This window comes from Mustela nivalis (genome assembly GCF_964662115.1).
Source record: "Mustela nivalis genome assembly, chromosome: 3".
Taxonomy (NCBI): domain Eukaryota; kingdom Metazoa; phylum Chordata; class Mammalia; order Carnivora; family Mustelidae; genus Mustela; species Mustela nivalis.
The window spans coordinates 67,277,274-67,302,525 of record NC_139022.1 but is presented as its reverse complement, the minus strand read 5'-3'; the positions used below and the strand labels follow the sequence as shown (position 1 = coordinate 67,302,525).

Genomic DNA, 25,252 nt, shown 5'->3' with positions numbered 1-25,252 from the left:
TTCTCTGGAGCCGTAGCCATAATGAATGATAATTTGCAGGGGGGAAGAGATGGGCTCTTTCTTCTTCTCTGTACTATATGTGAAGCAGGATGTTTGGACCTCAGTAGTTGGGTCCTAGAATATTTTGGCCCGACTTTTAGCAAATTGGAGAGGTTTTAGCTTGTTTTTATATTTATTCGTTTAAGTGTACAAAGAGCTGTTTTCCTTCTGAACACTTTGAGAATAAGTTGAAGACAGAATACCCCATCATCTCTGATACATTGGTACATTTTTCCTACAAAGACGTTCTCTTATATAACCACAGTATAATCATTAGTATCAGGAAGGTAATATTAACATCGTCATTGCTTGAGATACCCTTCAGATTTCTCCAGCTGTCCCAATAATGTCCTTTCTATTAAAATCATGCATTGAATTTAGTCGTCATGTCTCTAATCTCTTCAGTTTGGAGAAGAGATTTCCTTTATAATACAGGAATTTTATAATACATATTTATATGATTTATAATACTTTATAATACAGGAATTTTATAATACATATTTATATGATTATATAATACATACATACATATGATTACATAATACATATATATGTATGAATACATAATATATTTTAATAATATATAATATGATATAAACCTTTATAATATAGGAATTACAGGCTAGTTATTTTGTAGAACATCTTCCATTTTAGGTCTCTTTGATATTTCCCCATTATTATTAGTTTTAGGTTTTCATAGAATTGATTCTTTGTTCTTCCCATCTCTTCAGTTGACACATGATATTGTTTTGTCCCTTTACTGCAGTGTTTACTTTGACCACAATTTAGGTGGTGATTGCCAGGCTTCTCTCTTATACTTTTTTCTTTGAAACTAATAAATATTTTGTGGGAAAGATGGATTATGCAAATACCATGGAACTCCTCAGACTTTCACCCTTCATCAGTATGGACTCATGATTTCTGTTTAATGAGTGGGTTATATTTCACTATTATTTTTTTTTTTTGTTCTGGTGGTCAAATTTTCCCAGATTTGGCTAGTGGCAGCCTGTTTGAGGGGACTTTTTTGTCTTTTTGACAGGTCCCTATTATTATGTGAACATTTTCTTATTCCTGGCACAGCAAGCTGTTCCAAACTCATACTTTTCCTGTCACAACCCTGAAATTAGTCATTTTTCCAAGAAGCCCTGGTTCCTTTTAGTGAAGATGTTATTTAGAAACCAGAATCTGGGCACTAGGTAAGCTTATTGTTACTGAGTTATGCTCCTTCTAGGACCTTCTAGTGTATAGAGATTGGGAACATTTTTATGTAGGTATGTATTTCCATAGACATACATCTACACTTTTATGTCTGCAGTTCTATATCCAACTCTATATTGAAAACCATAAGTTCGCAACAATGTTTCCATTTCTGCCTATTGTCACAGGGTTTGTTGTAGTTTTTTTCTTTCCATGTTTATCCCTCCCTTCTCGAAGAGTGTGAAATTCAGCCCTCTTTACTTTTAATATATTTACTTCTTGGATTGGGTCCCCTGGACCTACTCGCATGGCTTCTTTTACCCTCCTTCCACAGTGAGATTGCCTTTCTTACCCCACAAGGGTTCTGGCTTCCTGCTCGAGGATCTCTCCATCCGCATGTGGATGCCTTCCTATTCCACTCAGACTCCAACATCCAACAGTAAGGTTTTCTCCCGTGGAGATGCCCTCCTTACCCCTCCTTGTGCTGGGTCACTGTCATGCTGCAACTGTCCACCCTTACAGTGAAGGCCTGTCTATGCTTTCCCTTGTAGCTTCTGTACTGAAATATTCCACAAGAGGAAAATGAAAAGAAAGAGGTCACTTAATTTTTGTTTGTGCTGCCTTTCTCCACCATTTTGTCTATCTTTCTCTCTCTCTGGTTTTGTCTCTGTATTTCCTTTCTCTCTTTCTCATTTTCACATGTCTTAGTAAGAAAATTTTAAAAAGTATCATCTTACCATCTTATGAGAAACAATTTAACTTTGTAGCATAATGTCCACAAAAGAAATTTAGCAGTTCCAGAAAAACCCACAAATTAGGCCTTATGTAGACAAAACACATTTTGATGAATTCAGTCATTGTCCTAAAATTTAAATGAAAGAAATTACTACAGGTCAAAATAATTTGGGTGATATAAAAGTGAAAAACAGAAAAAAAAAAGTGAAAAACAGAAAATTTTGCTGTCATGTATAGAAAGTGGATGAAGAAATGCCATTGTTTTAATATCGTTTACTGTAGGAATAAGTTCTTGATTCCATTTATTACTCTGGTGTCATTCTGGGGAAAATTACTGTGTCCCAAACATCTCTGAGGTCAAAATGTCACTGGGTTCAAACTCTTATCAGGAACAAAATGTCATTATGATTAAAGTAGTGGATTGGAACGTCAACACCACTTCTAAAGAGAATGGAAAATCACTGTGCAAGGAGAGGGTTGGCATTTATTTTGCAAAATACATCATTGGGGAACTATGTAATTGGTATTGGAAGAGAGAGGGATGGAGAGAGCGGTGTTATTGGACGGCTGGACTGAAGTGTACTGCCACTGCATTTGTCTTCAGTATTTTTCCATATGTGGCGGCATCTGAGAATCTAATGACTTTAGCTATGAAGAGTTGGATGACATAATTTGTGCTTTTACATCCTTTCTGTGTTCTTTATCTTCCACTTGCCTCTCCTCATTCATGATGTCATAACATTGAGGGCGATCAATGGCGGGAGGGCTGGACGGGCAGCATCTCCAGCATGACCTCGTGCCGGCAGTGGGTATCTGTGCCTGATAGTATTCGTGGTATATATCCTAGATTGAATTATTGGATCAAAGGATGTGGCCATCCTCAGAGTCCTTGTTAAATATTGTCCATTCTCCCTGTGGAGAGACAGAATGAGTTTTTAGTACCACCTGTGACATGTTGCAGGACAAATGCACGTGATAGCAGAACCCTGACAAAATTAGATTTTGTTATTTTTGTTTTTCTTCAATTTTATGATTATTTTTAGTTTTCTATTACTTTATATTGTCAGCATTTCCTATACAATGATTTACTATTTTTTATGTTTTTTCCATCTTTCTTTTTTAAAAAAGATTTTATTTATTTATTTATTTCCCTCTTTCCTTTGGCTAATTATCAAGTAAGTTTGTATATTTATATAAATTATTTTTAATGTGCTGGTTTGTTACATGTCATTTCTGATTTTATAATTTTAGTTTTAGTGTTGCCTTCTTCTGATTTTGAAAGTTTTCTTTCTTTCAGTTCAGCTAACATTCATAAATAAATTTTGTGTACCAGTTATGGAGCTCTACTCTGCTAGGGCATAGAATTGATTAAGAAGGGTTTGTTCAAGGATCTTATAGTAAAATGTGTATGTGTGTATGCATGTTTGTGTGTGTGTGTTACTAAACTAATGTGATAATCGTTATGATAGACTGACAAAGTGGGAAGTGCTGCAGGAACACAGTGGAGATGTTCTTTCCTTAACTTTGGAATTCAGGGAAGAATTCTGAGAGATATGTTGCTTGAACTGGTCCTGAGGACTAACAAGTGTTGAGAAAAAGTGAGGAGGAATTTTGCTTGTATAGGGAGCAAGAGAAGCAAAGAGGAAGAGCTTTGGACCTCGGGGAACTGATGAGAAGAGAACTGATATCTTGGTAGTAACAGGACTGACACACTCTGGATAGAACTCAAGTGGAAGAATCAATTTCAGCACAATTAAGATTGCTTTGTTCTGTGTATGACAGAATCAAACTACTGCCTGAAGACAGAGATTTAAAGGGAAATGCTCTCAAGCCAGTCATTCCAATTAATATGAACTGGAGTTTTTTTTTTATGTTATGGGATGATCCTTTTATTATTTTTATGAAATCAGTCTACCTCAAAACTTTGGAATTAGATAAAACTATGTTTTTGATTTCTAATTAAACTGTTGAAGCAATATTCCTATTGTGAGGGAAAGTATCATGTGTGTTTTTCTTTTTTTTTTTTTTAAAGATTTAATTTATTTATTTGATGGACAGAGATCACAAGTAGGCAGAGAGGCAGGCAGAGAGAGAGGGAGAAGCAGGCTCCCTGCTGAGCAGAGAACCTGATTTGGGGCTCGATCCCAGGACCTTGAAATCATGACCTGAGCCAAAGGCAGAGGCTTTAACCCACTGAGCCACCCAGGCGCCCCATGGGAAAGTATCATGTGTGTTTTTCAATGAAGTACGTCTTCACACAAAGACAAGTCACATTAAACTTGTTTAGGCATCTCTCTCTTACTTATGACCTTCAGTGAGGAAATGCTTGCTGAAATATGACCTTCATTATAAAACTTCTTAATTTAAAATATGAATTTAACAGCAGCTTAACGACTCCTTTGTTGTTTTGACTTTTTAATTTAGGTGACACAGTGGTATATCAATATGGAATAGCTACAGTGATAATTGAAGCTAATGATGACCCAAATGGCATTTTTTCTTTGGAACCCATTGACAAAGCAGTAGAAGAAGGAAAGACTAATGCATTTTGGTAAGTGTATTTGCACAAGGTAAATTCAAAATTGGATAAAATAAAACCTTTAGTATGCACAAGTTTGAAATATTGTTACTATTTCAAAAATTTGAAGTTAGTTAAAAATTGAGTAATTTCAAAGCTGGTAGTGCAAATGAATGGTAAACTTGATGTTGCTGCCACTTGTTTAAAAAAAAAAAATACTTTAAGGGCACCTGGGTGGATCAGTTGGCTGGACATCTGCATTCCGCTTGGATCAGGATCCCAGGGTCCTGGGATCAAGTCCCTCATCGGGTTCCCTGCTCAGGGGGCAGTCTGTTTCATCCTCTTCCCTTCACCCTGCTTGCGTTCTTTCTCACTCTCTTTCAAATTAATAAACTCTTAAAAAAAAAAAAAAAAGAACGACTTTAGGGGTAAAGGGAAATTATCATACCCACTCTCCTCATCCCAAATTCTGTCATCTGTCAGGATGGAGAGACTCCAGCTATCTGAGGTCTTCTACTTTACTTTTGAAAAACTTTTGCCAGTTTTCATCTAAATATTTTTCATTTGGGTTTTGGAATTTATCCCTCAGTTTGGACTTGAAGACTATGACTTTTAAGACTGCTTCTCTTTGTTATTTAAAGTTCTGCCTCTTTCTCTTACCATGAGATTCATCATGGTTACTCAGTAAGGACTGGCTGACTGGTTTATATTAAAGACAATAAACAGAAAAAGAATATTTCTGAGATAACACTGAAAGGTATCATTAGAGTAAAATTCACTACTTATACATTTTTCATAAAAATTAATTTTCTTTGTTATGTAGGATTTTGAGGCATCGAGGACACTTTGGCAATGTTTCTGTGGCTTGGCAGCTGTTTCAGAATGATTCTGCTTTGCAGCCTGGACAAGAGTTCTATGAAACTTCAGGGATTGTTAACTTTATGGATGGAGAAGAAGCCAAACCAATAATTCTCCATGCTTTTCCAGATAAAATTCCTGAATTCAATGAATTTTATATTTTAAAGCTTGTAAACGTATCAGGTGTTGTGTTTTTCCATCTTTTTTTATTTCACTACTGAAGTTTAATATTTCACAAGTAAATAATTAGAGCTGTATAGAAAATGCAATTGATGTAGAAGTAAGTGTATCTTGATTATTCAATTTTAAATGTCAAAAACACCCTTTTGACAGAAGTGTTATTTTTAACATTCATTTTGTGGTCTTAGCTTGATTAAATTTTATGGATGGAGACTTACATTTATCTTCAAACTTGTAAACAGATTTTTTTCATACCAAGTAGAGTATCTCCAATAAAATATTAATGGAAGTTAGGAAGTACACATTCATGATGCTTAAAGCTTGGTCTTTGTACCGTTTAAACAATTTAAACGATCAATTTTCCCATCACTTTTGGTTTTCAGCACAGGAATTAAAACTCCCTAGTTAATATCCTCTTTTCAGACTTGATTATTAATGAAATTATTCTGAACCAAAATACACCTGAAAATATGATGAAAATCATATGGTGACACAGTTGTTCCATTGATCACTGAATATATTATTTAACCGGAAGTTTGCTCATCAGATTCCTTTTGTCTTCCCCTTATATTATAAAGTACTTCAAATTCTGACTTCTTATTCATTATAAATCATCTTTTTACAGGTGGATCCCCAGGTCCTGGGGGCCAACTAGCAGGAACCAACCTTCAGGTGACAGTAATGATTCCATTCAACGATGATCCTTTTGGAGTGTTCATCTTGGATTCAGAGTGCTTAGAGAGAGAAGTTGCAGAAGATGTACTCTCAGAAGATGATATGTCTTATATTACCAACTTTACCATTTTGAGGCAGCAGGGTGTGTTTGGTGACGTACGAGTAGGCTGGGAAATACTGTCCGGTGACTTCACTGATGGTTTGCCTCCAATGGTAGATTTTTTGCTGGTTGGAATTTTCCCCAGCACTGTACATTTACAGCCACACATGCGGCGTCGCCACAGTGGAACAGATGCTTTGTACTTTAGTGGACTAGAGGGTGCATTTGGAACTGTTAATCCAAAATATCATCCTTCCAGGAACAACTCAATTGCCAACTTTACCTTTTCAGCTTGGGTAATGCCCAATGCCAATACAAACGGATTTGTTATAGCAAAGGATGATGGTAATGGAAACATCTACTATGGGGTAAAAGTTCAAACAAATGTATCCCATTTGACACTTTCTCTTCATTACAAAACTTTGGGTTCCAATGCTACATATATTGCCAAGACAACAGTCACAAGGTATTTAGAAGAAAATGTTTGGCTTCATCTTCTAATTATCCTGGATGATGGTATAATTGAATTCTACCTTGATGGAAATACAATGCCCAGAGGAATCAAGAGCCTGAAAGGAGAAGCCATTACTGATGGTGAGTGTCATCTTTATAAATAGGATTCTGAATTTTGGATCTTTAAAAATTCTGATTTCTTAAGAAGGCTAACAGGTATTAAAAAGTCTGCTTGTGTATTGGTTTAATTTCTTTAAATAAAACTTACACCTTCTAAGACCATAAGTTCTGTACTGGGTGTTGCAGAAATGAATCAGGCAGTGTCTGCCCCTGAGGTACGTAAAATAGGTTCTGGGAGAGAGAGATACAAAGAGATCACTTCAGCGTGTTGTGGAAGAAAGGAAAGGATTATGATGGAGGAATATTTATCCTTCCACTGGCAGGAGGAGGGATGGGGCATGATAATTCTATTTAGAAAAAAGAGCTGAGAGGTGGAAATGTGAAAGAGCAAATTGTGTTTGGGGAATTCTTGCTTGGGAGGTCTTGTTGGAGGTGGAGTAGGTGGGCGTAGGTTAAAGAGGAATCAAGAAAGAAAAAGTACTTTTAAAAGCCCATCAATTACAGGGTTGTTTTGTTTTTTGTTTTTTGTTTTTTGTGTTTTTTTTTTTCCAAAGATTTTATTTATTAATTTGACAGAGAGAGACACAGTGAGAGCTGGAACACAAGCAGGGAGAGTGGGAGAGGGAGAAATAGGCTTGTCACTGAGCAAGGAGCCAGATGCGGGGCTCAATCCCAGGACCCTGGGATCATGACCTAAGCCAAAGGCAGACGCTTAATGACTGAGGCACCCGGGCGCCCTTACAGGGGTTTATGTTATCAGTAGATAAAGTGCTGAATTCTATGGAGAGCTTTGAAGAAATAATCTTTGTTGTATTTAAGCTGGATTATTGCTGTTTCTTTTAGAACTATATCTTTGTGCATATTTAAACACAAACATTGGTTATCTCCATTATAATCACCGTTTCCTTCCCAGGCCCCCTATCCTAAGATGTGATCATTTTTTCTACTTAGAAAGAAAGTAGAACACAGCTTGTACAATTATAGCTTAATAGAATAATTTCCTTCTGAACCTCCTGAACTGGATATCTGGTTGTATTTTGGTCCCAGTAGAAAAAAAGACAGGCAAAGGAAACAACATGTACACACTACTGATTTCAACCACAAGGATTATGTTTATAGCACTTTGTAGCATTAAATTAATCACCTTTTGATTGTGTGAATACGTTGATTCGTTTGGTTATGGCATGTTGTTAGAACGAGTGAGAAAGATTGAGGAAAGTGAGAGCTGGGTGTTTCTTTTCCCTGTTTAGTTTACTGTAAGGAACTTAGGTTATTTTTGTAATTTGTAACTTGGAAAGGAGAATTTTAAAGTTTATATAAAACTTAAATTTACTGATGAAATATATGTTTAGTATAAAATACATAAAAGTGTACATGTTGCAACTATACAAGTAGATCAGTCTTTAAAACTTTAAATGCATCAGTTTCGGTACCCGTGTAGTTAGCTCCCAGAGCACGAAACAGCATTCCAGAAGCCCCCGGCTCTTCTCCAGTCACTAACTCACCAGCCTGCCCACCATATATTGCCATTTCTAAGAGCATAAGATTAGCTTCTCCTGTTTTTAAATAGTAAATAGTTTTTAATATAGTAATAGTTTTTAAGTAGTTTTAATAGTTTAATAATTTTTTAAATAGTAAATAGAATTGAGCAGTGTGTATACTTGAGGGCCTGGCTTCTTTTGCCCAGTATTGTTGATAATGTTTATCCATACTTCTGCCTGTTGTAGATATATTACTCTTACTACTAAATAGTCTACCCACAACCACTGGAGAATGCATGGGGGTCACTGTGATAATGATGCAGGTTACTTCTGACTACCCTGAAAGAACCACCTGGGTAGTGACTTGTAAAAAAAAGGTGCCTTGAAAAAAAAAAAAGAAAAGGTGCCCATGGTGGATGATTTTGATAAAAAAAAAAAATTGCTTGTACTTTTTTCCCCCAAAACACTGCCAAGCTCTCATCTTATATAAATGTCTTACTTGAGTTATTGGAGAGGGAATAAGTAAAGAAGTAAGAACTGGTAAATTTTGAAAAAGATTGTTATTGATATAGAGTAATATAATCGGGCTGCCTGTTGTGATTACCATGAACAAGTCTGTAAGACTTGCCTATGATACCGTTACTGGGAAGGAATACTTCTTTTTCTACTTCCTTTGCATTAATTGTTTGGATAAAGAGTTATATTTGGCCCATGAAAACTGTTGTTGAATTCTCACAGCTTTATTTAACTCAAGATGTATTTCTAATAGATTAAGCCTTGATGTTCTCAAAGAATAGTAATAAAAAAGTTTTTAAAAATTGTGACTGAATTGAATCATTGCATTCTTAGGTGTGCAAGGAAATTTTAAAATTTTCTGGAAGAAATGTCTATCTAAATATACACCGATACAAACATGTATACATATACACACATATATACACATGTACAAAATATTTTTTTTAAGATTTTATTTATTTATTTGACAGAAATCACAAGTAGGCAGAGAGGCAGGCAGAGAGAGAGGAAGGGAAGCAGGCCCCCCCCACCGAGCAGGGAGCCCGATGCGGGACTCGATCCCAGGACCCTGAGATCATGACCTGACCCGAAGGCAGCGGCTTAACCCACTGAGCCACCCAGGTGCCCTCATGTACAAAATATTTTAAATCCCAGCAATTACAGATTCATGTCTCATTGTAACAGAAAGTAACCTTTATTTGATTATATACTCATTATGTGTTTTACTTATCTAATAAAACCTCTCAACAAAGTTGCTTCACTTTCTGAATTACACTTGTAATGTGGGACAGGATTCTTGTGGATATTTTAGCAATTAAACTCATTTCTAATTTCAGGTCCTGGAACACTGAGAATTGGGGCAGGAATAAATGGCAATGACAGATTTACAGGTTTGATGCAGGATGTGAGGTCTTATGAGCGGAAACTGACCCTGGAAGAAATTTATGAACTTCATGCTATGCCAGCAAAGAGTGATTTACACCCAGTTTCTGGGTATCTGGAGTTCAGACAGGGAGAAACTAACAAATCATTCATTATTTCTGCAAGAGATGATAATGAAGAGGAGGGAGAAGAATTATTCATTCTTAAACTAGTCTCTGTATATGGAGGAGCTCGCATTTCTGAAGAGAATACTACAGCAAGATTAATAATACAAAAAAGTGACAACGCCAATGGCTTGTTTGGTTTCACAGGAACTTGTATACCAGAGGTAAGTAGTGAGCTTGGGGAATTTTGGAGTTAATAATTCCTTGTAGGTGGATTTGTTTGGAAGTTTGGGAGTGGGCTTTCTTTCATTTGGTAAAAGTGCTTAAGTATCTGCTATAAGCCCTGAAGTATGCTAGAGTCAAAGGTTGCAAAAGTATGCTAGAGTCAAAGGTTGCAAAAGTGAATTATGAAGTCTTTGCTCTTATAAGTTCACAGTTTGAATCAGAGGATTAATCAGCTGATAGAAGTAATACCGAGTTAGCAAATGAAACTTTGGCAGTTATTTTTAAGGATAATATACTTCACAGAATGCACAGAATATTCCACCTGTCATTTACTTTGGCTACTCTCTGGATACTGCATAAGTAAGTGAAATGATATGTATTGAAAGCTTCTGAATAATAGTAATTGAAACTTTATTAAAATGTGATTTTTTTGAGGGTTTTTGTTTTTTGTTTTTTGTTGTTGTTGTTGTTGTTTTTTGGTGAAATGTATTTGAGTAGTTACAACATTCCTCCGCGTTGGGTGTGATGCCTTCCTTATCACTTTTTTTGGCCAGCTTCATTCATTAGGCTGTTTTACTGTCCTTATCAGTTCCTTCCAAGTTTTCGAAGATTCGTAATCATCTTGGTTTCCTGTTCAGTAATGTGAGATCTCATGACACCACTTCACAGGTGTTGAGTGTGACAACAGCTCCATACCCATGAAGGGATGCCAAGAAACAAGAGTCCTTCCTTTGCAAGTCGATTCTTGTAGATTTAGAAGGGCACTGTTGTAAATTGAAACAATTAAGAAAGCCATGAATTAATAGAGGGTGAAATAGTATCGTGGTCATAGGCCTGATTTAGCTCAAATTGGGGAGCTAGCTGTCTAGACTGTCTTAATGCCCTTCTTAGCTCTTTGGTTTGGTGATCATCATAAGTGATTTTCAAATAGTGGGCTTTTTCTATACCAGAAATACTAGAATACCCTACACTAGGGAGGGCAGATGTCATACAAATGATAACTTAAAGAAGAAATATGTTTATCTATAATGATAATACTTTTAATTATTCAATCATTAAAGAATTTTACACGTTAGATTTTTTATATATTCGACAACCTACAATATAACCGCAACACATATTACTTATGATTCTTTTCACTTAATAAGGTTAAAAACTGAAGCTTAGAGACCTGAAAAAATAACCCAAGTTGAATTAAATAAGACAGAATCAATGCCTGATTTAAAGCTTGGCAGTTCTCAGCACTGCCAAGCTGAGGAGTAAATAAATAAATATTAGTTTTACTTTTTTTTCTCCTAAGATACAGTAGGACGAACTGGAATTTGAACCTATGTCTTGTGACTTCTAGTTTTGTCTTTCCCCCTATTTTTAGTATCATCATCTCTATTTTCAAAAAGACAGGTGGCTTCATCAGGTTGTGAGACCCATTAAGGTGCCATGTAAAATCAGCTTCCCTTTAATTCCCTTTATGACCTGGCATCTGCCACAATAGCTCTGGCTTCCTCCTGGTCAGCATACTTGTCAGACTCCTCTTTGGTCAGTATGTTTCAGTCAGACTTGCATGTTTCAGTTCCAGTCTTGGCACTTGGGCTTCCTTGCCTCTAACTGGAACACTGTCAATCCAGATCTTCAGAGCCAGTCTTTCAGCAGTTCTAAAGACATCTCCTCAGTAAAGACTTGTTTGTTTAAGGTAATTGCCCATTCCCTTCTCCCATCTGGTTGTTCTCCATCTCTTCACCTGCTTTTACATTTTTGTAACATTGATTATACTCTTAAATTTCCTTTGTTATTTAGATGTTTACTTCTTTATTGGCTATCCCTTTCTATGATAGAGATAAAAGAACTCTGAATGTAATGAAGTCTTACTGTTCTTTATTGTATCTCCAACACCTAGAATGGAACATAATAGGTATTCAATAAATCTTAATTGAACTTATGAATGTATTTTAATAATAAGACATGGGAAAGCTCATAGTTCAAACAACAAACACATTTAGATTCAGTTAGCTGCATAAACAACCAAACCAAACAAAACAAAACATAAATGTCAAAACCCTGCCCAAAATGAGGAATAGGTTTTGTGTGTTTCTCTGGCTTTGTGGGCCATTGTAATGAGTTTTTAGTGTTGGCTTGTCTCACAAGTTCCATTGATAGATTGTGTTGGTGTTGGTTTACCTCCATGTAGATATGTAGCTTTGCCTGTTTATAAAAATCTTGGAATTTGAACAGGACCAATCAAAGTCTTTAATTGCAGAAGAGAGAACTTTGCTATGTGGGCCACAACACCTATACTATTAGAACTTCTGGAAAGGAAGAAAAACCAAATGAGAGGGAAATAAAATATATCTATATTGGAAAGAGTAAAGTTTAGATGGTTTATATAAGAAAGCATTGTTGAGTCTACAGATTCAACATTGGAATTTGTCAGGAATATTATAGAATTTTCATTCCTGAAAATATTAAGAGTGTAAGTTTGGAATTCATATTTTTATCTTGGTGTAATTTGAAGACAGGAGTAATATTACTCTTATCATCATCAATATTTATTTATTGCTTACTCAAGTTGTGACTTGAAGTACAAGGCAGACCAAAGGGTTTTAATGTATTAGCGTCTGATTTCACATCGCAATTAAATTCTAAGAAACTACCACTTGTCAAATGAATATAATGTGGAGGAGGAATATCTATAACTATCTGTCAAGACTATTTAAATCCTTTTCTGGTTACATATGTCTGTGAGGATGGATATTTTTCATATATTTCAACCAAATAACAAGTAACAGCAGAGAAATTGATTGTGAAAGGAGATATGAGAACCTAGCTGTCTTCTACTAAGCTAGGCATTGAAAGAGATATAAGAAATATAATTCAGTGCCCCTTTGTCACAAATTTTTTAGAAAATATAGTTATTCACATAAAATACACTGCTTATATTAGCATGTAATGAGTTTATTATTTTGAAATGAATTAATATATCAATATTTACGTTTTTTTCAGTTTCAATAGTAAAATGGCAAATATCATCAGATTTCACCAACATTAGCAAAAACCTCCTTGGGGTTCTTAATAATTTTTTTGAGTGTTTAGGGGTGTTGAAACTAAAAATGTAAAAATTGCTGGTTTACTCTATGCTTGGAATTGTCTGCAGGGTTTAAATTTTGTAGATATTTGCTTGATTTTTGGAAATAAGAACTACTGTTGCTTCCATAGAGTCTTTATTGTGTTGTTGCAGTGACAGTGAAAAGTTAATTCTTTTTCTTATTCCTTCAAAAATGCTGAAGGCAGTCAAGGTATTTAAAGACTTGTAAGTCAGGTTATGCTTTTACAATTTCATAGATTCATGAAATAAAATAATACGAAGGTTAAAACGAAAGCATAATCACACCTTAAATAATTAGAATATGCAGCATATGACACAGTCTATACTTGCCATATTCAAAGAGTAGATAATTATTTTGTGATTTGTTCCATCTTACCCAGGTACACCATATTCTTCTAAACAGCAGGTGCTTAATAAATTATAATTGGAAGAATGAATAAACCTGTTTGTTGTTGAGCGCCCTGATGGGGCCATGCCAAGTAGGATTCCAGGTGGTATCTGTATTGAACAGATGACTGAGTTTTGTTGGGTCTGTAGCATAGCAACCACATTCTCATGTTTTCGTCCCGTGTTTTGTTTTTCTGTGTAATCTTTGATGTTACTTTCCCTCCACCTTTTTTTAACACTTATTTTTGTATGTCCTACAGTCTGATATACCCAGTAATATAAAGTAATGAGATTGCTTTTCATAATGTTATTTTTTTATAACTAATACTTGGATTGCATTTTATATTTATTAAACTCACATCTTAAGAATAAATTTAGAGACATTTTGAGAGGATCTTTATAAAAATGAGAATATTATTTAACTTGGACTATGTTTGTTTTTAAGCGCCTGGTGTATGTTATGTGAAGAGGTTCCTGTAGATATAAGTGATATTGATATAATCTGATATCACAGATCTTTACCTAAGTGTGAAACACAATAAAAAATTAATTGGATATGTAATTTTAGGCATTAGCTTTAATCTTCTATTCCAATACAGAAAGCCAATTTATGGCTCAGTGCGTTATTTTTTTCTGGGAAAATATGTTTTAAAAACTTTTCTAATGGTTAAGCTTTGTAATTACTCTCCTGCAAATCTGAAGATTGAGGAAATTTTTGACTTAAAAGAAAACAGCAGTGACTACTGTTCTTTCTTTTGAAAAACTGATTGATGGTGGTTTTGATGATTATTTCTTGATGTTTTGCTTCTCGTATACGGGCCTAAAAATTTGCTTATATCTTGATTCCAAAAGCAAATAGATGTATAGAAACATCTAATTGTTTCTAACATACATCTAACATACATTAGATGTATATACAGAAAAAATATTTTAACTCTTTATTTCCTGTCTTAATTATCTTCTGTCATTAATAATGCCGTCATCTGGTTCAGTATTTCCCGAAGTATGTGTGTGATGACCTTAATCAGAAATAGCTCGTGTGTATTCCAGAACACCATTCCTGAGGACTCCATTTCTGAATCAGAATCTCTGTCAGGGAGATGGGATGGGAATCAAAAATCTGAATCAAAAAATATCTTTTTAAAGTGGAAAATTTCATATATGTATATATAAAAAAAGAGAAAATAGAATAATGAACCCCAGTGACACACCAGCTAAGCTTTGACATTTATCAGCCTTTTGTTAGTTTTCTCTCTCTCTCTTTTTTTTTTTTGACTGAATTCATTTTCATTTATTTATTTATTTATTTAAAAATAAATCTTTTTTTTTTTTCCTCAAAGATTTTATTTATTTACCAGAGAGAGAGAGGGAGAGAGCAAGCATAGGCAGACAGAATGGCAGGCACAGGCAGAGGGAGAAGCAGGCTCCCCGCTGAGCAAGGAGCCCGATGTGGGACTCAATCCCAGGATGCTGGGGTCATGACCTGAGCCGAAGGCAGCTGCTTAACTAACTGAGCCACCCAGGCGTCCCCTGAATTCATTTTTAAAGCAAATCTCAGACACTATGTCATTTCTCTGTAAATTCTAAAGTATGAACAGTGGATTTTTATGGACCTTTGACATTTGAAGCTTCTTCCCTATCGGTGAATTGTAATTTCCTTTATTGAATAAATTATTAATTCATTAGATTTTCTGTGAAACTGTTATGTGTAGCACATATTTGTACACAGTTGTATTGGGTATAGACAGCTTCTGTTTTTTTTTTTTAAAGTTAAAATTTGTAGCTGATACATTTTAGTTAGGACTTTACTAAATGAAAGCGTGATTAAATAGCTTTTCCCCATGTGATTCCTGCAAGTAAGAAGCTCCTTTCTTAGTCTTGGGTGCTGCATGGTAATGCTCATTGACTTGGTAAGAAGTTGTAAGGAGATACAACGATTCCTGAATGTATCTTTGGATCTGTTTCATCCATGCCTCCAGCTAAAAGGGGGGAGTTCAATATTCATATATTGGGATTAGTGGTTATTAATATAACTCATTAAAAATGTTCATTCTGGTTAAATTTTGGGGTAGAATAATAGGACATATGTGGGGCGCCTGGGTGGCTCAGTGGATTAAGCCGCTGCCTTCGGCTCAGGTCATGATCTCAGGGTCCTGGGATCGAGTCCCGCATCGGGCTCTCTGCTCAGCAGGGAGCCTGCTTCCCTCTCTCTCTCTCTCTGGCTGCCTCTCTGTCTACTTGTGATTTCTCTCTGTTAAATAAATAAATCTTTAAAAAAAAAAATAGGACATATGTGTTCCCATTATGATAGGGAGCAAAATGGGTGGAAATTTTTTTTCAATATGTAAGCATATGTATTTCTTTTTTTTTTTGTTAAGATTTTAATTATTTATTTGACAGAGAGAGAGAGATCACAAGTAGGCAGGCAGAGAGAAAGGGGGAAGCAGTCTCCCTGCTGAACGGAGAGCCCGAGGCAGGGCTCGATCCCAGGACCCTGAGATCATGACTTGAGCTGAAGGCAGAGGCTTAACCCACTGAGCCACCCAGGTGCCCCATCATATATATTTCTTGATAAAATGAGAGAATGTAGCATTATTTTTTGTAATTGTGTATGTATCTGTATGTTTGTCAAGGAGAAGAAATACAAAAATTTTACAGTACTTAATGTACAGGTACCAGAGAAGGTACTAGTTTTATCTCCACCCAAATCCATGAGGTATCATGATCTTCATTTTAAGGAGAAATCACGTGCCAAGTGATAGAGTGAAGAAACTCAGGACTTTGACCTTAAAGCCATACTCTTTCCATCACACATTTATGTACCGGCAGCTGTGATGAAAATGCTGATGTAGATGCCTAGGTAGAAGGTGGGGATTAGATTAGATGCTTATTGAGCACTTGGGTTTCTGTGCTGCTTCCCCTTCTCTGCAGCCTCAGGATTGGAAGGCCCCACCTTCAGAGCACTCAGTTCTGCCATCGTTTGTTTGAGGGGCTCCTAAAGATCACTGCACTATGCCAAATTGAATAGAGAAAACAGAGAATGTAAGCGGAAATGGGTTAGACTACTACTCAAAAACTTAGTGACATGTAAAAGACAGGGACCTAATAAGCAGTTTTATACAATGAATTTCAATACTTAATACTGCAAGAAATGTGGTATATAGCTAGGAAAAAACCTTTAAGTTTGCTAGCAAAAGCATGCATCAGAGGAAACTGCAGGTTGTATATTCTTGTGAAATAATAGAAGGAGGGTTATCTGACATCGGAGGGAAGATTGTCACATTAGTGACATTAGTGAAGTATGGCCAGAAACATGTGTGTTGCATGAAGTAGCTGGTAGAAGTTTCAGTTGTGTTTGTGTGTTCCCCCGTGGCTTGTTTCCAGTCAGTGCAGTTTTCTGTGTTCACCGTGTTTCTTGTTGATGAAATCATATAAACAAATGTGAAATCCATGTTGCAGATTATGGATTATGGATTATGGATTATCCATGTTACGCTTTCAGATACAGGAGTTGCATTGGAACAGTTTTATGATTTCAAAACCAATGTTACATCATAACTGATTATACTTGGTCCATTTCGTTCCATCCTATAGTTCTCTTGTCATCTCATCCAGTCTTTAAATAGCATTTATATAATGATATATTTATATACCATTTGTATATGGCCTTAAATACTATTTGCATATTGATTCCTTCCAAATTTGTCGTGTCAGTCATGACCTCTCTCCAAAGTTCCAAACTCATTTCTCTAGCTGCCCACTTGACACATCTCTTGGATATTTCATTCTGGACATGTTTAAAAGTCAACTCTTTGACCTTTACCCTAAAGCCTGTAACTAACTGGTGGAGGAGGGAAAAATCAAGCCTGCTTCACCCCATCCTGACTTGGCTTGATTTATTGGAGCTTGCTAAAAGTGGGCCACCACCACTCTACTTCTCCATTCACAAGTGGCTCTGAAGGATGAGGGCAGAGCAATGAACAGCCCACTTAGCCATTCATCTAATGTGAAGGGAGAAATGGCCTGAAGTTATAAAGACACAATTTGAGCAGTGCTAATGACGTGGTCTGGCAGGGGCTTGGGATCATCAAGACTAGAGACAATGAAATTTGGGATGGAAGTGAGCACTAAGTGTGGGGCTGTTTTACTCCAGAGAGAGCAAAAGCTCATTATTATTGGAATTATTTCTTGGAATTAATTCTTACTTTAGCTAATAAGCTTATGTTCTTAGTAGTCTGCCAGACCATCTTCTGAAGGCTAAAAGAATGCCTGCTGTGTCCATGGGGAAGCCTGCCTCAAAGGGACTTATTTTATGTGAAGGAGATGTAACAACAGGCACACAGTCATAGGATTGTCATAGGATTGTCTGCCCTTATTCTATACCACATCACCTGAAGCAGCTGGCTTATGACAGTAATGGGATGGCCAATGATAGACACAGCTAATGTGTCAGCTCAGGGACTGCATCTTGTAGGCTGGGTGTCTTGTCAGCCATGATCTTGTGTGTATCCAGTGGCTGATACCTGTCCAGTGTTCCCTGTACCTAGGCTACCTAGGCTGAGGGGGCAAGAGGTAGAAGTAAGAGTGGCCCTACTTCCATCACTTTTGGTGACCAACTGCCAGAATTTGTGTTTCCCACTCTTGTGTTTTAGGTTCTACTGGATTTGAAGTTCTGATTCTGGGTCAGGGGGTGTCTACCAGGAGACACACTGGGGACTCCCCTAAACAACCACCTGTCATTTTGGGCTTTTCATTCCAGAACCCGCAGGCAAACAAAAGAGTTACAGTATTGTCCAGAAATACTTGGTCTTGTTTACTATGGGGCACCTAAGGTTGCTTTTACTCTTTGAAGTAAGGTTGTTGAACCTCAGGATTTACTGGAACATATCCTGGTGCTTCACTGCTCATTGGCAACTGTTTTGATTATTGCCTATTTGTGGGTAAATTTCAAATCTGTTCTTTCCAGCACGAACGTTGGCACCAAACTGACCCTATCTAATGCTGACAGAGGTGTTTATGATTGATAGGGAAAATAGAATGATATTTTCTAAATTGGGGTTTGTATTTTGAGCTCTATTCATTGAGTTTCAGTACTTTTTTCTATGAATTACATATATGCTTACTAACATAAAAATAAAATTGGATTAAAAAACTAAGAATTTAAGAATATGAAGACTAGGTGGCGGTCATTTAGGTGTCTGACTCTTGATTTTGTCTCAGGTCATGAGATTGAATCCCATGTTGGACTCTGAGCTGGGTGTGGAGCCTGCTTGGAATTCTCTCTTCTTCTGGCCTTCCCTGCTCATGTCCTCTCTCTCTCAAAAAGTAAAAATAATAAAAGTAATTAAAAGCTCTTCTAACTTCTTGCTTCATATAATTTTAAAGAATTATCTTAAGTGTTCAGATAAAAATATTTTCAGTCTTAAAAATACCTACAGACATGTGTATACATATGTATATGTATATGTGACAAAACTGTAAAAATATATTAAGTATAACATAAGTGCCCTCATTGACCTGACTTTTGTCTCCTCACCAGATATTTCTCAAAGCTCTCACCACTTGTTACTTCTGCTGTTCTCAGAATTATTTTATGAAATCCATATTACCTTTTATCCATGTTCTCCCTGATGTCGTGTTCTACTGTCTACCCCTTACTTCCTCCCCCCATTTGGTTTGTCTATGCTCAACTTTCACAAAACTTTGAGTTTGTCTTCCTCTTTAGATTTATCCACAGAACGGACTGCATATTTTTTTTTCTTGTAATCTTTTGTACCATAGTGTCCAGCATAGTGCCTGGCACATGTGCATGTATGTGCGCACGCGTGCGCACACACACACAGAATCAATGAATGAATTACATGTACAGTGAACTGTTTATAATAATTCCGTTAGTAATTTCTGTATTTTGTAAAATGTATAAAAGACAGACAAGAATGTAGAGCTCTCCTTAGAGTGTTAGAAAGTTACAGAATTAAGGTTATGGTAAAAGGACTCCATGAAAGTATTATAATTTTATCACTGATTTGAATTGGTGTGTACTTATAAACAATTTATGTTCAATTTCAGATTGCAGAGGAGGGATCCACCATTTCATGTGTGGTGGAGCGAACCAGAGGAGCTCTGGATTATGTGCATCTGTTTTACACCATCTCACAGATCGAATCTGATGGCATTAATTACCTTGTTGACGATTTTGCTAATGCCAGTGGAACTATCACATTCCTTCCTTGGCAGAGATCTGAGGTAAATGCTACCTTCTTTGTTTCCTTGAAAGCCTATTAGAAAGCTTTTCTTTATCTGTTGGTTCTGTAATTTGTTTGCAGCATCTTGCTGTTTAGGCAATTTAAAGTATTTAGATCATTAGGTAAATACCATGGTTTAAAATGTTTTTGTATTTATTAAAGATTTTATTTATTTAAAGAATTTATTTATTTATTTGAGAGAGAGAAAGCATGCTGGGGGTAGGGAGTAGCGGTTGCGGGGGGGGGGGAGGGAGAATCAGACTCCCCATTGATCAGGGAGCCTGACTTGGGACTCAGTCCAAGATCATGTCCTGAGCTGAAGGTAGATGCTTGACTAACTGAGCCACCCAGGTGCCCCCATTTTTGTATTTATTTATGTAAAAAGAAAAACAAGATTTTTGAATGATGTGTGTTACAGTTTTATCTTTTCTTTAATACCAATATAATAAAAATGGTGTGGATTGAAGGTTTGTCATTTTGGGTTATTTGTTATTGCTGATTCAATGGGAAACTGCAGAAATCTTTTTTTTTTTTTTTTTAATTTTTTTTTCTCACCATAGGAAATACCCTCCCCAATGTCCATCACCCAGCTACCCCATCCTCCTACTCCCCTCCCCTCCAGCAACCCTCAGTTTGTTTCCTGAGATTAAGAGTCTCTTATGTTTTGTCTCCCTCTCTGGTTTCATCTTTTTCATTTTTCCCTCCCTTCCTCTATGATTATCTTATTTCTCAAATTCCTCTTATCAGTGAGGTTATATGATAATTGTCTTTCTCTGTTTGACTTATTTTGCTCAGCATAATACCTTCAGTTCCATACACGTTGTTGTTAATGGCAAGATTTTGTTTCTTCTGATGGGTGCATAGTATTCCATTATATATATACACCACATCTTCTTTATCCATTCATCTGTTGATGGACATCTAGGTTTTTTCCATAGTTTGGCTATTGTGGACATTGCTGCTATAAACATTTGGGTGCACATGCTTCTTTGGATCACTACATTTGTATCTTCAGGGTAAATACCCAGTAGTGCAATTCCTGGATCATAGGGTAGCTCTATTTTCAACTCTTTGAGGCACCTCCATACTGTTTTCCAGAGTGGCTGCAGCAGCTTGCATTCACACCAGTAGTGTAGGAGGGTTCCCTTTCTCTGCATCCTTGCCAACACCTGTCGTTTTCTGACTGATTAATTTTAGCAAGTTGAAATTTTAAAAAGCTATTAATGAGGGGCAATAAAAAATAGAGGCTCTCACCACTAGGAAAAATGAGGCAGAAGAGAGAATTAGTGATAGAAGACCAAATGATGAAGAATAAAGAAGCTGAGAAAAAGAGAGAGAAACAACTCTGAATCATGAGGGGAGAATTCGAGAGATAAGTGATACCATAAGATGAAATAATATTAGAATAATTGGGATCCCAGAAGAAGAAGAAAGAGAGAAAGAGGGGCAGCAAGTATACTGGAGCAAATTATAGCAGAGAACTTTACTAGTTTGGGAAAGGAAACAAGTATCTAAATCTAGGAGGCACAGAGAGCCCCCCTCAAAATCAATAAAAATAGGTCCATACCCCATCATCTAATAGGAAAACTTACAAGTTTCAGAGAAAAAGAGAAAATCCTGAAAGCAGCCCAGGACAACAGGTCTGTTACCTACAACAGTAGAAATATTAGCTTGGTAGCAGACCTATCCACAGAAACCTGGCAGGCCAGAAAAGACTGGCATGATATATTCAGAGCACTAAACAAGAAAAATATGCAGCCAAGAATACTATACCCAGCTAGGCTGTCACTGAAAATAGAAGGAGAAATAAAAAGCTTCCAGGAAAAACACAAACTAAAAGAATTTGCAAAAACCAAACCAGCCCTACAGGAAATATTGAAAGGGGTCCTCTAAGCCAAGAGAGAGCCTAAAAGTAACAGACCAGAAAGGAACAGAGACAATATACAGTAACAGGCACCTTACAGGCAATATAATGACACTAAATTCATATCTCTCAATAGTTACCGTGAATGTAAATGGGCTAAATGTCCCAATGAAAAGACACAGGGTATCAGAATGGATTAAAAAAAACAAGATCCATCGATATGTGGCCTGCACGAAACTCATTTTAGACTCAAAGACCCTCCAGATTGAAAGTGAGCGGGTGGAAAGCCATTTACCATGCTAATAGACATCAAAAGAAAGCTGGGGTGGCAATCCTTATATCAGATATTTAGATTTTAAGCCAAAAGACTATAATAAGAGATGAGGAAGGACACTATATAATACTTAAAGGGTCTTTCCAACAAGAAAATCTAACAATTTTAAACATCTATGCCCCTAATGTGGGAGCAACCAACTATATAAACCAATTAATAACAAAATCAAACACATTGACAGTAATACAATAATATTAGGGGATTTTAACACCCACCTCCCTGAAGTGGACAGATCATCTGAGCAAAGATCAACAAGGTAATAAAGGCTTTAAATGACACACTGGACCAGATGGACATCATAGATATATCCAGAGCATTCCATCCCAAAGCAACAGAATACACATTCTTCTCTAGGGCACATGGAACATTCTCCAAAATAGATCACATCCTGGGTCACAAATCAGGTCTCAACTGGTACCAAAAGTTTGAGATGATTCCCTGCATATTTTAATTCTTTGAAAGAATTAGTAAGATTGATACACCCCTGGCCAGACTTACTAAAAAGGAAAGAAAAGGACCCAAATTAATAAAATCATGAATGAAAGAGGAGAGCTCACAACCAACACCAAAGAAATACAAACAATTATGAAACTGCAGAATTCTTAATGGTATTCTGCTTTCTAATCAGGCACTGAGATGTTCTTGTAGCTATAATCTCAACTTTATTTTTTAATATGGGAAAGTGAACTAATTTTTCTTTGTTTCAAGTGATCTCCAATTTTATCACAATTTCTGTGAACTGTCATCATATTTCTGAATAGGTGCTCCAGAAATAAGTGGCACTTACAAGTGAAATCAGGATGAGATTGTGCCTGCTATTAGAAACTTTTTTTTTTTTTTTTTTTTTTTTTAGGCTTTAACTTTTTATTTTTTATAAACATATATTTTTATCCCCAGGGGTACAGGTCTGTGAATCACCAGGTTTACACACTTCACAGCACTCACCAAAGCACATACCCTCCCCAATGTCCATAATCCCACCCCCTTCTCCCAAACCCCCTCCCCCCAGCAACCCTCAGTTTGTTTTGTGAGATTAAGAGTCACTTATGGTTTGTCTCCCTCCCAATCCCATCTTGTTTCATTTATTCTTCTCCTACCCACTTAAGCCTCCATGTTGCATCACCACTTCCTCATATCAGGGAGATCATATGATAGTTGTCTTTCTCTGCTTGACTTATTTCGCTAAGCATGATACGCTCTAGTTCCATCCATGTTGTCGCAAATGGCAAGACTTCATTTCTTTTGATGGCTGCATAGTATTCCATTGTGTATATATACCACATCTTCTTGATCCATTCATCTGTGGATGGACATCTAGGTTCTTTCCATAGTTTGGCTATTGTGGACATTGCTGCTATAAACATTCGGGTGCATGTGCCCCTTTGGATCACTACGTTTGTATCTTTAGGGTAAATACCCAATAGTGCAATTGCTGGGTCATAGGGCAGTTCTATTTTCAACATTCTGAGGAACCTCCATGCTGTTTTCCAGAGTGGCTGCACCAGCTTGCATTCCCACCAACAGTGTAGGAGGGTTCCCCTTTCTCCACATCCTCGCCAGCATCTGTCATTTCCTGACTTGTTGATTTTAGCCATTCTGACTGGTGTGAGGTGATATCTCATTGTAGTTTTGATTTGTATTTCCCTGATGCCGAGTGATATGGAGCACTTTTTCATGTGTCTGTTGGCCATCTGGATGTCTTTGCAGAAATGTCTGTTCATGTCCTCTGCCCATTTCTTGATTGGATTATTTGTTCTTTGGGTGTTGAGTTTGCTAAGTTCTTTATAGATTCTGGACACTAGTCCTTTATCTGATATGTCGTTTGCAAATATCTTCTCCCATTCTGTCAGTTGTCTTTTGATTTTGTTAACTGTTTCCTTTGCTGTGCAAAAGCTTTTGATCTTGATGAAATCCCAATAGTTCATTTTTGCCCTTGCTTCCCTTGCCTTTGGCGTTGTTCCTAGGAAGATGTTGCTGCGGCAGAGGTCGAAGAGGTTGCTGCCTGTGTTCTCCTCAAGGATTTTGATGGATTCCTTTTTCACATTGAGGTCCTTCATCCATTTTGAGTCTATTTTTGTGTGTGGTGTAAGGAAATGGTCCAATTTCATTTTTCTACATGTGGCTGTCCAATTTTCCCAGCACCATTTATTGAAGAGGCTGTCTTTTTTCCATTGGACATTCTTTCCTGCTTTGTCGAAGATGAGTTGACCATAGATTTGAGGGTCTATTTCTGGGCTCTCTATTCTGTTCCATTGATCTATGTGTCTGTTTTTGTGCCAGTACCATGCTGTCTTGATGATGACAGCTTTGTAATAGAGCTTGAAGTCCGGAATTGTGATGCCACCAACGTTGGCTTTCTTTTTCAATATGCCTTTGGCTATTCGAGGTCTTTTCTGGTTCCATATAAATTTTAGCATTATTTGTTCCATTTCTTTGAAAAAGATGGATGGTACTTTGATAGGAATTGCATTAAATGTGTAGATTGCTTTAGGTAGCATAGACATTTTCACAATATTTATTCTTCCAATCCAGGAGCATGGAACATTTTTCCATTTCTTTGTGTCTTCCTCAATTTCTTTCATGAGTACTTTATAGTTTTCTGAGTATAGATTCTGTGTCTCTTTGGTTAGGTTTATTCCTAGGTATCTTATGGTTTTGGATGCAATTGTAAATGGGATTGACTCCTTAATATCTCTTTCTTCTGTCTTGCTGTTGGTGTAGAGAAATGCAACTGATTTCTGTGCATTGATTTTATATCCTGACACTTTACTGAATTTCTGTATAAGTTCTAGCAGTTTTGGAGTGGAGTCTTTTGGGTTTTCCACATATAGTATCATATCATCTGCGAAGAGTGATAATTTGACTTCTTCTTTGCCGATTTGGATGCCTTTAATTTCCTTTTGTTGTCTGATTGCTGAGGCTAGGACCTCTAGTACTATGTTGAATAGCAGTGGTGATAATGGACATCCCTGCCGTGTTCCTGACCTTAGTGGAAAAGCTTTCAGTTTTTCTCCATTGAGAATGATATTTGCGGTGGGTTTTTCATAGATGGCTTTGATGATATTGAGGTATGTGCCCTCTATCCCTACACTTTGAAGAGTTTTGATCAGGAAGGGATGCTGTACTTTGTCAAATGCTTTTTCAGCATCTATTGAAAGTATCATATGGTTCTTGTTCTTTCTTTTATTGATGTGTTGTATCACATTGACTGATTTGCGGATGTTGAACCAACCTTGCAG

General features: G+C 36.6%; 1 protein-coding gene across 1 annotated transcript in view; it reads left to right on the top strand.

Annotated features, from left to right (window-relative positions):
• The window catches only part of ADGRV1 (adhesion G protein-coupled receptor V1), a 545,909-nt gene that overhangs the window by 69,182 nt on the left and 451,475 nt on the right, over positions 1-25,252 (top strand). Inside the window, exons 19-23 of the mRNA XM_082725840.1 lie at positions 4,396-4,522; positions 5,313-5,530; positions 6,153-6,896; positions 9,709-10,082; positions 19,640-19,816. Of these exons, the coding sequence (XP_082581966.1) occupies positions 4,396-4,522; positions 5,313-5,530; positions 6,153-6,896; positions 9,709-10,082; positions 19,640-19,816 (1,640 nt within the window). The remainder of the gene's footprint in view (positions 1-4,395; positions 4,523-5,312; positions 5,531-6,152; positions 6,897-9,708; positions 10,083-19,639; positions 19,817-25,252) is intronic.